The following is a 16,168-nucleotide window of genomic DNA, read 5'->3' as shown; positions in this document are numbered from 1 at the left end:
TCTACTCACATTTTGAAAGACAACACAAGAGTGGAAAATACATCTTTTATAGGGATAGTCGATGGAGGGTCTATAGACAGCCTGGTGATGGATGAGGATGTCAGCAACAAGAGATGGGTAAAGAGAAGCATATAGACTACAGCAGGCCGCTCCAGAAACTTCTTAGGAAAAATAGATACAATTTAAATTTATTTAGGCATATTTCCTTCTGTTTTATAGTAATAACACTGCTTTTTGCAGATTTAAGGCAGTGACATAGCAGATGTGCAGTTATGGGACATGAAGGATTTTATATAGTGTGTCAGCGGCAATGGAATTGTTTTATTTTCTGTTTATTTATACTGGCTAGACAAAAAATATTTTTGATGACAGTTTTCAAACAGTTTACTCAAGGCACAGTGAAGGTGAGCCGCCCTCATTCATATGGATGCACAAACAACACACTCATGGTGTTTCATGTGTATTTTATTTGGAACATATAGATGCAAGTGTCTTAAATGTCATTGCTTTCAATAATCAATAATAATAAAGTTTATTAGTTTGGCACAATGAAATTGCAAATGCGTTAAATACCATTGCAAACAACCGCAACACTTAAAATGACCCAACAACACCCAAGTGGACATGCATGTGTTTTTGTTCCTATGAAATTAAAAATTTATTATCAACAGTTGTCACTTCTTACTCGTTTCCATATGAAATGGCATTATAATCAAGGATATTAAAGGTGGTAACAATATAATTTGCTATCATATTCGACCCATAAGGTTCATTTTCTAATGATCTGCACCTACACTTCTAAATTCTCTCAATGTGTCCAATTTCATCATCTCTCCTTATCTTGGGCCTATACAGCAGCCCCTCTTACATGGACTCAAATTCATCAATGCGTTGTTTGGTGTTACCCTGACGAATCTGGCGTAGGGTCTTGTATTTGTCCCGGCCCGCCTTCACATTCTCAGCGTGGATCAGGTCATTGGGGGTCTTTTTGCTCTCGTCTACAGCTCCAGCCAGCTCAGTGCTCAGGAACTGAAAGAGAACACAAAAACACAGTGAATAAGATCCTCTTTCCTGAGACTCTTTAGGAGACTATTCAGAAGCCTTTCCCCTCTCTTTACCTGACTTACTCAATCCCCATCTGAAAACAATCTATTGTCCAAGGTTATTAAGTCCAGTTTTGTGTTGAGTCCTCTATACAACACCTTATCTTGTTTTGGTGGTGAGGTTTTATTTCATTAGTATAGTGGTTGGCCTGGATAAGATTGTAACTTTAATGAAACCAATAGAATGATAAAGTACTACTAACAATGTTTTATTATAATGACTTAGTTCTTATTTTCAGATTATTTTTATTTGACAGGACATCTAAAGACAGGGGGAATGAAGTGCAGAAAATGGCCGCAGGTTGGACTCAAACTCAGCCCACTGCAGTAAGGACTGAGCCATAGTATATGGGGCGCATGCTCAACCAGGTGAGCTAACACGGCGCCCTAAGAATTCACTCAGTTCTAGGTCAAACACAACTTTTGGTGGCAATTAAAGGGAGGCAATTTTCAACCTTATATCTACCTGGGTTTGGTATATGGTGTGAAAAAACCCGTAGTTCTATTTAATGTTCTCTGGGGCTTGGCCAACTGCAGCTGAAAAATCTGCTCTACTTCCGTACCACAGTTATGTCACTGGGTTACAGGACAACTAGTGTTACTTCAACGTTGGTACTTGGAGGTGCAATGCTGTTAAAAAAACTTTCCTGCTGTCTTCTCTTGTATTGCAAACTAGCTATGTTTCCATCAGCGAGAAGATGTTATGGATATGGAATTTTTACAGTGTACACTTTACAGTGTTAATACTGTAATATTCAGCTGTATTCAGCCAAAGAGAAGTCGGGGGAGGCTGCAGCTGCAGGGGGAGGATATGGCCAGCGCCGGGGAGTCATTGGGTATTACTGGAAAGCTGAGATTCTGTTGGTGGATTCAATGCCCCACTTGCATTCATGTGTGATGATGTGTTAATCCCTATAGTAGCCCTTTTAATTTTAGTGAGATAAATATTTACAAAACTTGAGCTCACTGTATGAAATGAGCTGTTGTGACCTCTCGGAGCCTCATGAAACTTTTCAACCACAAACTAGACACCTAGGGCATTAAAGGTGCTCTAAGCCATGTTGGGTGACGTTACTTCTTGTTGACGTTCGAAGTACTGTCAAACAAAACTGAGGCTTTGTTTTTGTTGGCGTCTGTGGACCCTAGGCTGTCTACAGAGACACGTTTTTTTACAGTGTGTTCAGGGGACAGGCCGCTAGGATAGTGAGGAGATGTTTGCTGTATGTGACAAAAACTGTTGTAGCCCAAAAAATGCGTGACATCGTTTAGAACACCTTTAAGAGGATGTATGGCTTTCCTAAGGCTACATCTGCACTAATGTGTTCAATTTGTTTAAAAACCTACATCTTTTGCTAGATTTAAGCATCATGTCCACACTACTCTGATCCCGAGTACCTTATTTAGAAGCACTGCTGACACCGTTTGAGTTTAAAAACTCCCGGGTTGTGTTATAGTGTGGATGGGCAGAAACCGAGACTTTTGGCAACAAACAAAACAGTCAGACTTGACAGGGTCAGGTCGGCTTCCATACCTTCAGCAAAAGTTCCACCTTGTTGTCGGTCCCAGCAAATAACACCCTGGTCTTACTTTTTTCGCCATTATTGTTCTTTCTCCAAAGTATTTTCTGCATTTTGAACTTAAATGATTTTCAACAGCAGAGTAACCTGGTCATGTGATATACATTGTCAGATGTGTTAACATGGATGGAGATCATTTCTGATACAGATCCTTGTGTGGACAAGATTGTTTTTGTTTCAAACTGTATGAAAATGTAGTAGTTTGGATGAATGCAAACTTAGGCTAGTAAGTAGGGGAGAGCCGGGACGATTGAAACGCGGGACAAATGAAACATTCCAGTTTTCTCCGAGTGCAATGATGATAGACAGACTTCCTTAGGTCAAAACATAGAGCGTGTTAACCTCCTTCTATCAGCCACATATCTTCCTGTTATTTCCTTTTAACACGGAGTTACGGGCGATAAACAAGTTTTGATGGTTGAAATAAACTCCATTAGCGGTAGAGTGTTTTTCATTTTAAAGGTTCGACTACATGCTTATTCAGTAAACCATTTAGTGTTCTCCACAATCCCAGACTTTCATATTGTATGAAATATATATTGTATTGTATGATTGTGCTTGTTTACATGGAAAGCAAAAAAGGACATAATGGCATATGTCTATGTCGGGACGGTTGAAACAGCTGTTTCAACTGTCCTCAACCTGGCTGAAACTCCATGTATTTTAAGTAAATGCACAAATATCTGTGTTTATACAATAATTTATGGAGGGGAGACATGGAAAAGCAGTTTTAGAAAGATGAAAATATATTTGGGCCCCACCAGGTAGGGGGGGGGTCGAGTTTTCCCATATTATCCTATGGAGACTGATGGGCATTGGGTCATTATGGGCACTTATTTGGATGTGGAGTGACCTGACCCATGTAAAAACCTAGTGAAACAACATTTTCCACAATAGAAACATGATATAAATGGGAAGACTTACTGTTCTAGCTATAAAAATGGCAGAATCATCCACAGTGCATGATATTTCAAAAACCGCTTCAAGGTGACGACAATGAGTTGTTAATAGATATTCACCAAGACGTATAGCTTAGGGCTGGGCAATAGGGACCAAAAGTCATATCCCGATATGCCAAAAATGACATGTCACAAGTAGTTTCATAGAAACCGGCTATTTCAGTGAACAGTTGCAAAATCATATGAATAAATAATAAACAGGTTTTTTCACCTTGTTCATGATTAAATGCTCAGCTGTTCAAATAACAATATAATGAAACCATAAATACTGGATAACAACAGGTGTACCTTTTTTTTAAATCTGCGCGTCGGATGGTTCACGCCTCGCCGTTGTCCATTAATACTTGACAATGGACACCTCGTCGGGCATTAACCCTTACATATCGCCCAGCCCTACGTTGACTTTAAGGACTTTAAGACATCAGCAAATATTGTATATATGTCGTTGGTAGGGCTGGGCGATTTGGAGAAAATCAGACATCACGATATTCTTGACCAAATACCTCGATATTGATATTGCGGCGATATTCTAGGGTTGACAGTTGGTGCTTTAACAAAATATCTTCACACTTAGATTTTTGATAAATAATCATCAGTAATGTGGATATAATGACTGGATAAAGGCAAATAATAGAACAGTTACAACAGTCTGATAAGTTCAGAAAATGACATCACTTTACTGTAATGCAGCCTTTAAAACCAGGAAAAGACACTTATGTCATATCAAGATATTACAATATCCAAAATCTAAGACGATATCTAGTCTCATCTCACGATATCGAAATAATATCGATATATTGCCCAGCCCTAGTATAGTCCAGCAACAATCTATCTAAAATAACACCTTTTGGGAGTACCATTCATGATATGTAGTAAAATATTTAAGTCGTGGGAAGTTTATATGGATTAAACTGTATGTTTCATCCGTCCCCCTATGCTGTTTCAATCGTCCCGACTAGGAGGGACGAATGAAACATTACGCATGCCCCACTTCTGCTGTAATAATTCCTGAACGGTTTTGTTCAAAGCTGAAAATGCAACTGTATTTGACAGAGGACAGGTGTAGGTTGCTAGTGACAAAATATTAGCTTTCAGTGCGATACGATCGCTTTGTAAATTACGTTTAATTAAAATGTGTTTCAACTGTCCCGGCTCTCCCCTACACATTGTTTGGCAGTTACAGCCCAGATTATTATGGGATTGACTGAAATGTAGATTTGTCAGATAAACATTCTTCGTGTAAACTCTACTCCAGCGTATAACAAAATAGGTTTAAAGATTACTAATGCTGTTTATGTACCAAATTGTTACATATGTTGTGCAATTTAAAAACAACAACATTCACTTTTGCCTCTTTTTGGCCAGCAGGAGTGAGCATTAGTCATCCTCAATATTTGTTATGTTCTGGTTGATAAAGAGAGTTGGAAAACAGTCGGATACAAAACAGGATGTAGGCTCTAGGGGATTTTTCCATTGGCAATCATCATGTTTTTCTAAAACGATGCACGAAGGACTTGTATTGATGTGTGATGGTGTTAATTCCTAGCCATTTTATTGAAGTGAGACAATTTTTTTAAAACCTTGAGCTCACTGTATGTAATGACCTGTTGTGACCTCTCGGAGCCTCATGAAACCTTTCAACCACAAACTAGACACCTAGAGGGCCCTATTTTCACATCTGAAACGCAAATATCAAACGTGAAACGCAAGTAGCTTTGAGAGCGGATCTCTGTGCTGCTATGATACCGGCGGGATAAATGAGTCTTGCGCCCGACGCAAATCTAAAATGGGTTGGTCTGAAGTAGCTGTCCGGGATGCAAAATTATGAATCCCACTATGGCCACGCCAAGACCCGCCCTATGAAGCAGCTCGATTGGTTGGGGTTAGGCATTTCACCTCGAGTGGTTAAGGTTAGGGTTAGGGGATTGGTCAGGGGATAGGACCTGTACATGTAAGCATGGACGCCTGGCCAATAGTAGTGTGTGAACGCTATTGAAGGGCGGGTCTTGGCGTGGCCATAGTGGGATCGCGTCCGGGATGCGGCAAAGTAATAAATGTCTGTCTTGACCGGGTGGCGATGTTGCTGGAGAGGATTGCTGCAGCCATGGAGCGTGGGCCTCCAAACGCACCACCTGCACCTGTTGTTCCCCTTCCTCCTCCCCCCACTCCATCTCCATCCACCCGCTCCACCAGGAGCACATCGCGCATTGCCACTCCCGGACCAGATTCCGCCGGAGTGTCCAATCCCGCCGTAGTTCAACATCACGTCTCCTTAAGTCCTCTAATATTTCCTCATTTATGTCATCAACACATCCATGATTCATGGAAATATGTAAAACACAACAAGCCACAAAGAATGCTGGGACTTTTTGAGGACTGTACTGTAAAGTGCTTTCTGACCGATCCAAACACCTAAAGCGCATTTTCAGTAATATTTTTCTTTTTCACGCTACATTATGGCCAAGCATGCGCCCCTAAAATAGCATCTGAATAACGCGCAACTGATTTTAGACTAGCACCACTGACTTTAGACTAGCACCACTGACTTTAGACTAGCACCACTGACTTTAGACTAGCACCACTGACTTTAGACTAGCACCACTGACTTTAGACTAGCACCACTGACTTTAGACTAGCACCACTGACTTTAGACTAGCACCACTGACTTTAGACTAGCACCACTGACTTTAGACTAGCACCACTGACTGTAGACCAGGTTTTTCCTGGTCAGCGGCGGAATTGTTTTCTGAAACTGCAAAATAGCACCAGGGAACTTTTGCGCCTGAACACGCCTCCTCTTTTCGCTGAACTGCCCCCGGAGCGCAAATATATTATCCCTAATTTACCGACGTGCGTCTGTGGAGGGAAAAGTCGGGTGAAAAATAGGAATCATACATCGGTGGTGTACAAAGGCAATTGCGCTGAGTGCAAGATAGGGCCCAGAGCATTCAAAGGATGTATGGCTTTCCATGTGTGACAACAGGCAAAGCAGAAACAAGCTCTTGATATAATCTCACAGCTCAACAAAAATGTGATTTTCAAATCACAAACTACAAAAAAAGACCCAAATGGGAAGACCATGGCTGAGTGTAATAAACTAAGACACACATCGGTCCATACCTCTAATAAAGCCTATTAATAAATGAAAGAGATACTTTAAACGTGTTGATTGAGAGCCAGAGATTCTCTGAAAACAAACAGCAGCTCTTTGAGGCTGTAGGCTAATTTGGCAAAGCGGTGCTTGCTAATGTCGGCATACTGACATGCTCACAGGGCAGTCATTATTTACCAGAGTTCTATGTTCATTTAGCCTCTTAGCATGCTAATATTTTTTAATTAGGACTAAAGACAAAGTATGAGTAAGGATGATAGGAATTTCATAATTCTTCCGATATTTACTCATAAATCAAAGAAATGGAATTTTGACGTTATGAGGCAAGATAAAAAAAAGGATTAAAGCCATCTATTCAGTATTTGTCAAGATATTTTACTCAAATATCAAACCTCATGGTGGCACTAGAGGAAAAGCCATGGTATCACCAAAGTTGGTATGCTATATAGCTTGAGAACCATGAATGTCTGTATGGAATTTGGTGCCTTTACAGCTGAAAAGTGAAAACTTCGACCTTTTGATGGTGCTAGATGAAAAGTCAGGGGATCGCAAAAGTCCTTAGGAATTATGCTTTAGGGGCTATGTGTAATACATTTCAAGGTAATAGGGGCACTAAAGAAATAGTCAAGGGGTCACCAAAGTCAGTGGGACTCATTCTATTGGGACCATGAAGGCCTGCACAAAATTTCATGGCAATCCAGCCATTATTCTAGAGATATTCTAGTCCAACCGACAGACCGACATTGCCATAGAACCACGCGCTCTTTAAAGCTCCAGGACAGCCCAGGGACTGCTAATCTCTAGCTTCACATAACCTCTGGCCTGACTGTGACAAAGAGAAATAGGAAATTTGATTATATTTACTCAACCTTACCTTGAGGTTTTTCTGCAGCCTCTTGTTCTTATGGGCCTCTGTTACTCTTTCTTCCTCGCTGCGATCTCGGTCCATGCCTGGAGAAGTCAGCTCAGCGCTCGCCTCATCACTGCTCTCATCCGTCTCGTCGTGCTCAGGCATAGGAGGATGGACAGAATCCTGGATGTGGACACCAATGAGTTTAGTTTTCAGCTCCTCTTTGGATTGCTTCAAATCAGCTTCTACCACCATCGCCTGTCAACACACACGACTTGCAGTAAAGCGCTGTGGTTGGATATTAAAGTGCAAGTAGCCTATACTCTGCCAATGGGGAGTTCCCAGACCCAACATCTGGATGTGCGCAACAGTCTCCCATGGTCATTAAAAAACAGAAATAAAGGTAACACTGCAGTATTACAAAGCAATGTGACTGCAAGTGCAGTAAAGCACATTTTATGTGTATACAAAGATTTGCATACAATTAAGTTCAACCTTGGGTATAATTTGCACATACATTTAATGGTTTGTTTTAGCCAATTATGGCTTTACAGGGCTGAGGTTTGCTACTTGTGACAATGCAGTGACACGTATAAAACTCATACAATCACAATTTGAAAGTCTACTGATTTACTAGTCTATGGTTGACGCATTGCATCTACTTTGCCTGGGCCTAACACTTCGACGTGTCAGACATCCCTCTTTGCTCATGTTTGATTCATCCTTTATCTCTCTCATGGTTCTGTCATTAATTCTCACCCTTTTCTGCCATCTATTCGCCTCCTCGTCCTTTTTCTTCTTGGCGTCTTCCAGCTGGGAGATCTTAGAGGTAAGCTCTGCCAGCTCAGTGGCCTATACACACACACACACACACACACACACACACACACACACACAAAAATGGGAAGAGAGTTAAGAGTGCTCCTGATCTGAAGTCGTTGTGCAGTCGGTTGCACATTTGAGTGTTAGAGAGAATATGTGTGTGTGTGTGTGTGTGTGTGTGTGTGTGTGTGTGTGTGTGTGTGTGTGTGTGTGTGCGTGCACGTATGTTATATGCAGCATCACGGCTCAGGTTAATTGCCTTTCTATTCAATCAGCTAAAATGTGTATAATTTGAAATATACTTTCAAGCTGAATTTGTGAATCACTTGACGACATCAATACTTTACCAGCCTTTTTTCTAGCTGAGAGGTGGCCTTGATCAATATATGTAAATATACCATAATGAGTCCTTGATTATGGGAATAAAGGAAATTGGTCTCATGACTGAATGACGACTACAGCAACCACCTTCTAATTTAATCGGTTCAGTTGGAGTTTGAATTTAACCCATGAAGGTGTGTTTTGTGTTTTTGAGTACCAGGCTTTCTTGGCTCTTGGTCTGGGTTTCAGACTGGTACAGCAGGGCTGCTTTAGCTTCCAATGCAGCTCTGCGGTCCTTGTCCAGGCGCTCAGCCTCCCCCTGAGCAATCGTCCTCTCCTTCTCTAACTCAAGAGCCCTTTGTGTCTGCTCCTCCAGCTCTGAAACACCCATGCACATGTGCGCAAAAATCATTATATACATATACCCAGACAGGCCCACATAGTATAAGCTTTGTAGAAATCCTAAAATTAAAAATATTTCTATATACTGCACAATTCTTTTGATGTTTTTAAACACAAAAAATACATCTCCAGTTGAGAAACATTTGTATTCAGAAAGTTTTCAGACCATCTTGAGCTCTCTTTGTCTGCTCTTCAATCTGTCTCAATCTCTCCATCAGCTCCATGGTCTCACGAGCAATCTTCTCTGTTTCCTTCTCTGCATTTTCTCGCTTTTTTTTCTCACTCTCGAGCAGAGCCCTGACAGGAGAATTGTTCATATATACACATCTGAAAGAAAACTGGATCTCCTGACAGTTCTTTCTTAAAGCAGAAAGAACACACTGTAAACTGTTATAAAAGCCTTCATTATGACCCCCTTCTTACCTCTCCATCTGCCTTTTGTTCTTCTCCTCCCTGGCCTGGGCCTTCATTTGCTGCACCTCAATGGTGTCAGGTTTACGTCTACGCATGTACAGGTCATGATTCCCCATACACAATGCCAGGATACGTTTGTTGATGCGAAGACGAGGGACGTAGAAAACAAAGTCCTTTAATACAAAAATGGGCAATCAGGGATTTATGACACATCAGAAGCATCTCAGATCTGTTTTACTGTTTGCATTGGGTTTATATCCTAAAGGGATAGTTTTGTTTAGGATAATGTATGTGTTCTAAACTCTTGGATGCTTTCCTCAAATCTGTGCATACAGGCAAATTGAAGTGTGAGGCTAAATTCATGTTTGTGAGTGAGATCAAGTAGCAACTGCTCTCATTACACTACTTGCTGTAATTTATGCATTTGCAAAATTGGTCATTTCATCAGTAACAAGGATATAAGACTCTCCTGATTTTATACACAGTGAATACATATGAATAGGCATATCTCTAAGTAATACTAATACTAATATATTTGTTTAATGTAGCACCTTTTACAGAACTAAGTCACAAAGTGCTTCACAAGAGCAAAAATAAAGAAAATAAAAAATAGGACCAAAATGCAGTATAAATGTACTTGCCTAGTACATTTTTAAGCAACGAAGTTGGTAAAATATCTACAGCGCTTGAGGAAGGTTTCATACTGCCCACCAGATTAGTAAGGTCTTGCAGGGAAATAGCAGTTCAAAATTGATGGCCAAGTTGGATAAACAGAAAAGGGAGAAGCAGAGTGGATGATGCCCTAATCTTATTCACAAAGAAAGAGAGAAAGTCACAGCAATCCCTATTTGAAAAGACACATCAGGAGGTGCAGGAGTGACGGTGTTGTTGTTGGTGTCAAACAGGGTTATTGGGGGGTGTTTTCTGGAGGAAATGAGGTTAGCAAAATAAGATGCCCTAGCCTCCTTGACCATATTGTTAAACTCAATTTAAGAGGTCTTTGTGACAGAGGCAGTGAACATGGACGGAGGGAACAAGTCTCATTTTACTTGGAGCCACTTTATCCAAAACGGAAGAGCAATGTATGTTAAAGGAGTGGACCAGACATTTAAAGCCTAACTCTCGGCAAAATGCAACCTAGGGTCTTGTTGTGAATGTACCAGAGTCAAACATTCGTTTAAAAGCATATTTAGGACGGAAGAGCTACTTTTAAGATTTACCGTATTCTCGTTTTTCGGTCAAATGGCCTTTTGAATGGGAGTGGTAGGGGCACTACTATGCTAGCCTCAAAATAGCTATTTTTAAAACACTAAGAAGGCTCGACACAACATGAAACTTTGCTCGAAGTATCACCAGGGGCTCTACACCTTAACTACTCCGGTGCGCGAGGGATCTTCTAAATCTGGGGCTACTTGTTTTGATATCGACTCGTTTTGACTGCCGAGGTGGTAGCGGCCGGAAACAACCAGAGCTACGGTGAGTTGTTCAAAACCTTTTTAGTAAACTCTGTGTACACAAAGAATGTTGTCAATGCTTGCATTAAGGTGTAGAGCCCCTGGTGATACTTCGAGCAAAGTTTCATGTTGTGTGGAGCCTTCTTAGTGTTTTAAAAATAGCTATTTTGAGGCTAGCATAAAAGTGCCCCTAGTTCTCCCATTCAAAAGGCCATTTGACCGAAAAACAAGAATACGGTAAATCTTAAAAGTGGCGCTTCCGTTCTAAATATGCTTTTAAACGAATGTTTGACTCGGGTATATTCACAAAAAGACCCTAGGATGCATTTTGGCGAGAGTTACGCTTTGATGTCAGCGTGAGAAGACAACATTGCACTTGGGTCAAATGCTGCAGAAACATTCTCAGCTGAGAAGCAACACATTTACTGTACAGTCAATCTAAATCAAAAGACAGGTTGAACCAAACATATACACGGTCAGTAACATGCAGCTCCTGAGAGCAGATCAATTCAAAATGTAAATCAAGCGTAAAAATAAGGTCCATAAGGTATGACCCCTAATGTTTGTGGCACCAGATGAATAAAATGAAAAGACGCACTGACTTTAAGAAAATCAGCAGCAAAACAGCAAGAAACATCATCGACGTGAATATTAAAAGCACAGTAAGAAATTCCAACAAAGAGGATCAGTTGTGGAATGTAACTTATTACATTTACTCAAGTACTGTACTTAAGTACACATTTAAGGTACTTGTACTTTACTTGAGTCTTTTCTTTTCATTCCACTTTCTACTTCTACTCCGCTACATTTCAGAGAGAAATATTGTACTTTTTACACCACTACATTCATCTGTTAAAGCTTTAGTTACTAGTTACTTTACACATTAAGATTTCTGAACACTAAACACATGTAGTTTATAAAATCTGATGTTTGATTCTAAAGTAAACTAATCCAACATCCAACAATAACACGGCTACAAGTCCAGCTGAGATGATGAGACCATTAAACACACAGCTGGTTCTAAAATGTGAGGATTTTTCTGCATTTAGTACTTTTACTTTTTAAACTGTAAGTATATTTTCCTGATCATACTTACATAATATTACTTACGTAACATTATCAATGCAGGACTTTTACTTGTAACAGAGTAAAGGATCTGAATACTTCTTCCACCACTGCAGAGGATACAAGTCACTCAATTCAGACATAAAATAACTTTTATAACCAGGGGGGTTGATAAATTGTAATAACACAGTTCCTGAACACCACCGCAAGTCCTCCACCCAGGCCTGAGGTCCTTGAAGTGTACTTGTTATTTTTTTAATATTTTCATAAGGTAATGCATACTAATTATTAAACCCTGAGCACTGGAGAAGGAGCAGCTATTTAATCCCATCCACAAACATCCATAAAGTAAATTAGGCTAAACTAACCTTAACATACCTGCACAAAAATACATCCAGGGTCTCGCAAGAAAAATGGCAACTTTCCCATAAACTTTGACCTTTGACCTTTGAATGTGGTCTGTGCCGTTTTTCATCTCATGACATGCTTCATAGAATGTGTTGCTGCTGCAGATAACTCACTAATAATAATGTGTTTTGCATACCGGAGCTTTCTTGTCGATTGGTTTGATGACAAACTTCTTGTCATTGAAGGAAATATTTCTGATCTCACTCCAGGGGAAGCCAATCTTTGGGGTCATCCTGTAAAATATTGGCATGTTGTTTTACCACTATGTTATAGTTAAAGGGGGTTATCATGTTCTTTACACACAGTTAAAACATAGTTATAAAAATAAAAGTTTGCATCCAAACTAGCAGCTCTGTGAGGCTGTACTTAGGCACAGCACTGCTTTGAGCTTGTGATGTGGTTTAAAGAAATGCCAATAAACCAGAGCACGTTTTTCTCCCATCCCAGGATGCTGTGTGGACTAGCCAGCGAGACTAGGGGATCACGGCCGTCAGTAGTATTCATCCACTGGGGACCACGAATGTCATACAAGATTAACATACAACAGTAAGCCTACATGGATTCAAACAAGTTTGTCAAAAAACATTAACATTTATAAATTGCGACCAACTTGTCCTTCTTGTCATAGATGTTCAGCCCCAGCGCGTCCACTCCCAACCACAGCTCTGATCCTTTCTTGTTCTTGATGTTAAAGTAGTTGACCCCGTACATCTCCAGATCCTGGGCTATCTTGAGGTACTCCACCATGGCGTCTTCCCTGATGTGTGGAGTAATTACTGTATATGAGCTACAGAGAACCTGTTTACAATGCAGTTATGACTTTTTGAAGTAAGACTGCAGTACCTCAGCAATCCCTTGTGCTCTTGATGCCACACCTGAATTCTATTCTCCCACTGATTCTTATTCAGCTTGTGCTGCTCCAAAACCCTGGTGTTATCAGTAAAGAGGACACACCAGTTAAAATTCAGAAACTGGAATTCGGTTGAACTTTGGTTAACACTTATTACCATAGGACTCATTACCTCTGTGGCAGCAGCTTCTCTCTTGCGAGGTATCCCGGTACGTGATAGTCTTTCCTGTAGTCTCCTAGTTTGACCTGAACGGCATACGATGCCAAGAGCACCGCAGTCTCAGGTGGACAGTATATGTCATCATTTAGGATGCCTTCTTTTACCTAAAACACAGAAAGGAAACTAAATGCTCTGCTTTAAGACATTAATGATCCCTAATGTTTTATGATGCTGTCTGTGTAAAGGTGTCATACACAACAGTGTTAGTGTTGATGTGTCTATGTGTTCTGTGGTTTGTTTGCACCTGGATCCATTTATGTATTCCCTTACGGAAGACCCACGAGATTTAATGGGATCAGCTTTAGACGTTATGGAACCCCCACTGGTCGTTAAGACAGTTTCCTTATTTATCATTGCATCTGCAGGGTACCACGCTTATGTACAACAGCATTATTAACATTGTGAAATCCACTTTGGTAAGATTCTTAAAGAGCATTTTACTGATTCCTATTCTTGTTTCAATAAGAATTTTACTCTCTGTTTATATCAATAGTAAATTCATAGATTTGGATCCTTCTTATTGCATACAAATAAAAAGTGGTGCCATCTCATCATAAAAGCAATAAGAGGGATTAAGTCAAATTTACAGCAGTTTTCCCTTTAAAAACAATGTCCTTGTGCATGTACTCATCGCCAACCTGTAGGAAGAAGAGGCGCTGTGTTGCCTCCTGGATCAGTTCATCTGCGACATCCTCAGGGTAAAACTTGGCCCTGAACTTAATCAACAAAGGGTTGTCCCTCTTCACATCTTGAGCTGTCACCTGGGACCGGCAACCCACAGCAGAGGGATACCGGAATGAAGAAATACGTACTAATTAACGTCAGTGTGTTGACAAAACCACAAGCATGATTACGTGTTCATTTAAATCCAGGTTATGCCATCACGGGATGTAAAGTTGACACACAAATATTCTCCTCACCCTCTTGTTCAGCTTAAGCCAGGTAGAGAAGCCTTTGCTGTCCTGATACTGGAGGCCAAAGAACCAGGTTTCCCTCAGGCCGATCGTCTTCACTATCTAAACACACCAATAATTAACACAATCACACACTTGTCCGTCACAGCACCAGTTTTGTAATTGTACTGCACAGTGTACCTGGTCAAAAAGCTGTTTGCCAGTAGTGCTGGGCAGGATGGCAAACTCCAGCTCAGCGTCCATGGTTGTAACTCGGACATTTATCTGCCAGAGAAAACATTCACACTGAGCCACAGGAGGAACAAATAAATTCCTGCTGCTCATTCATCTGTGTCACTGGAGAAGCATCAAGGAGCATGCAGAGCAACAGCATCTGGGTAAAAAAAAAAAAAGCACTACCAATTTTGTTATAATTTTGTCTGTTCTTTGAAATAATGCTATATTTCTTGGTTCTTTGACAGCAAAATGACCAAAAAGAGTGTTCCTTACATTTTTCTGTTCAACCAGGATCATCCAATCGCAAGAGGTTGGTGGGGACTACAATCAAAAAATGAAGCCCACAGTATATTTTAGACTTAACTGACAACATGTGGTTCATGCCATGATAAATAAGTATTACCGACTGGGTCTAAACATTTACACCCATTTAGCATTAATCTTGAATATTAGTAACCATATGCATATACACATAATTGCAGCTGTTGGGATGGACAGACTTGATGGCTCTATTCCTCATAAACTTTGCTGAGATTAATAAAGCAAGGCAGGCTTTCATTAGGGCCTATAATAATACTGATAATAATAATAGTAGTAATAATAATAATAATGTAATACAGTTGTTAGTCTTGCTGCACGTCCTTTGGGGACTGACTGCTTCAGTGGATATTTAGGAAAACAGGAGGAGAAAGCTTAACTTTGCCACTGTTTGTTACACCATGTTTATCCAGATAATGTGACAACTCACAATAAATCCAGGACACAAATGCAACAAATTAGAAACATCTGGGAACTGGGCATGACATCATCATACGTTTTGTTTTGCTGTAAAAATTATTCTAAAGATTAACAACTATCGACTAATGCCTTCCTGTAGCCTTTCAAATACAGAGCAGGTCCACAAATTTCAGTCAAACTACTACATTTGCAATTCAACGACATAAACAAAAAAAAGGTATAGCTACTTACAGTTGCCATTTGTGTTTTTTTAATCCGTAGTCGAAACACTTCTTCAGAGAGGTGCCTGTAGCCTTTTCTCTGTGGAGTCATATGAAACTGCTTGCAATACCTACAAGGATTATACTGAATGAGAATGGACCATTGTATTGCTCTTAGTAATTCTCTTTTAGTTAATCCAGTGGAAGCCAGGGGCCCACGTGTTATGAAGAGGCAGCCTTCATCTGCGGAGACTTTTCCTCTTAAATTGATTACGTGTGAGTGTGACTGTGTGACACTCATCTAGGACCAAGACATGATCTTTTGGTCTCCCCAACCTGTAGAGGGACACAAAACAGGAGTAGGCCTAACTCAACAGCACTTGGTGTTCCAGTGGCAGTGACGTACACTCTGCTAGTCTAATCCTTCTTGTTCAGTTGTTATGGCATACAGTGATTTTAGGGTTAGTGGTGTACGTCTGGTTTGTCGGCCTGTTGCTAAATGCGCAACAAGAGAGTTTGTGTTGGCTAACAGGGTCGTACATT

General features: G+C 40.4%; 1 protein-coding gene across 2 annotated transcripts; it reads right to left on the bottom strand.

The window, feature by feature from the left end:
- Positions 1–447: 447 nt before the first annotated feature.
- On the bottom strand, positions 448–16,055 carry LOC114563201 (moesin). 2 transcript variants are annotated; one of them, XM_028590037.1, is made up of 15 exons: positions 15,657–16,055; positions 14,961–15,008; positions 14,652–14,735; positions 14,478–14,573; positions 14,196–14,318; positions 13,510–13,661; positions 13,331–13,414; positions 13,098–13,244; positions 12,624–12,720; positions 9,570–9,733; positions 9,313–9,443; positions 8,962–9,122; positions 8,361–8,453; positions 7,626–7,784; positions 448–1,029 (listed from the first exon to the last, which is right to left on the bottom strand). In XM_028590037.1, the coding sequence occupies exons 1-15, from the start codon at positions 15,924–15,926 to the stop codon at positions 865–867; spliced, it is 1,974 nt and encodes a 657-aa protein (XP_028445838.1). In that variant the 5' UTR covers positions 15,927–16,055; the 3' UTR covers positions 448–864. The 2 variants fall into 2 exon arrangements, with proteins under 2 accessions (XP_028445838.1, XP_028445839.1); XM_028590038.1 differs by lacking the exon at positions 14,961–15,008.
- Positions 16,056–16,168: the final 113 nt, after the last annotated feature.

This window comes from Perca flavescens, chromosome 10, assembly GCF_004354835.1.
Source record: "Perca flavescens isolate YP-PL-M2 chromosome 10, PFLA_1.0, whole genome shotgun sequence".
NCBI lineage: Eukaryota > Metazoa > Chordata > Actinopteri > Perciformes > Percidae > Perca > Perca flavescens.
This window is presented reverse-complemented; position numbering and strand designations above follow the sequence as displayed.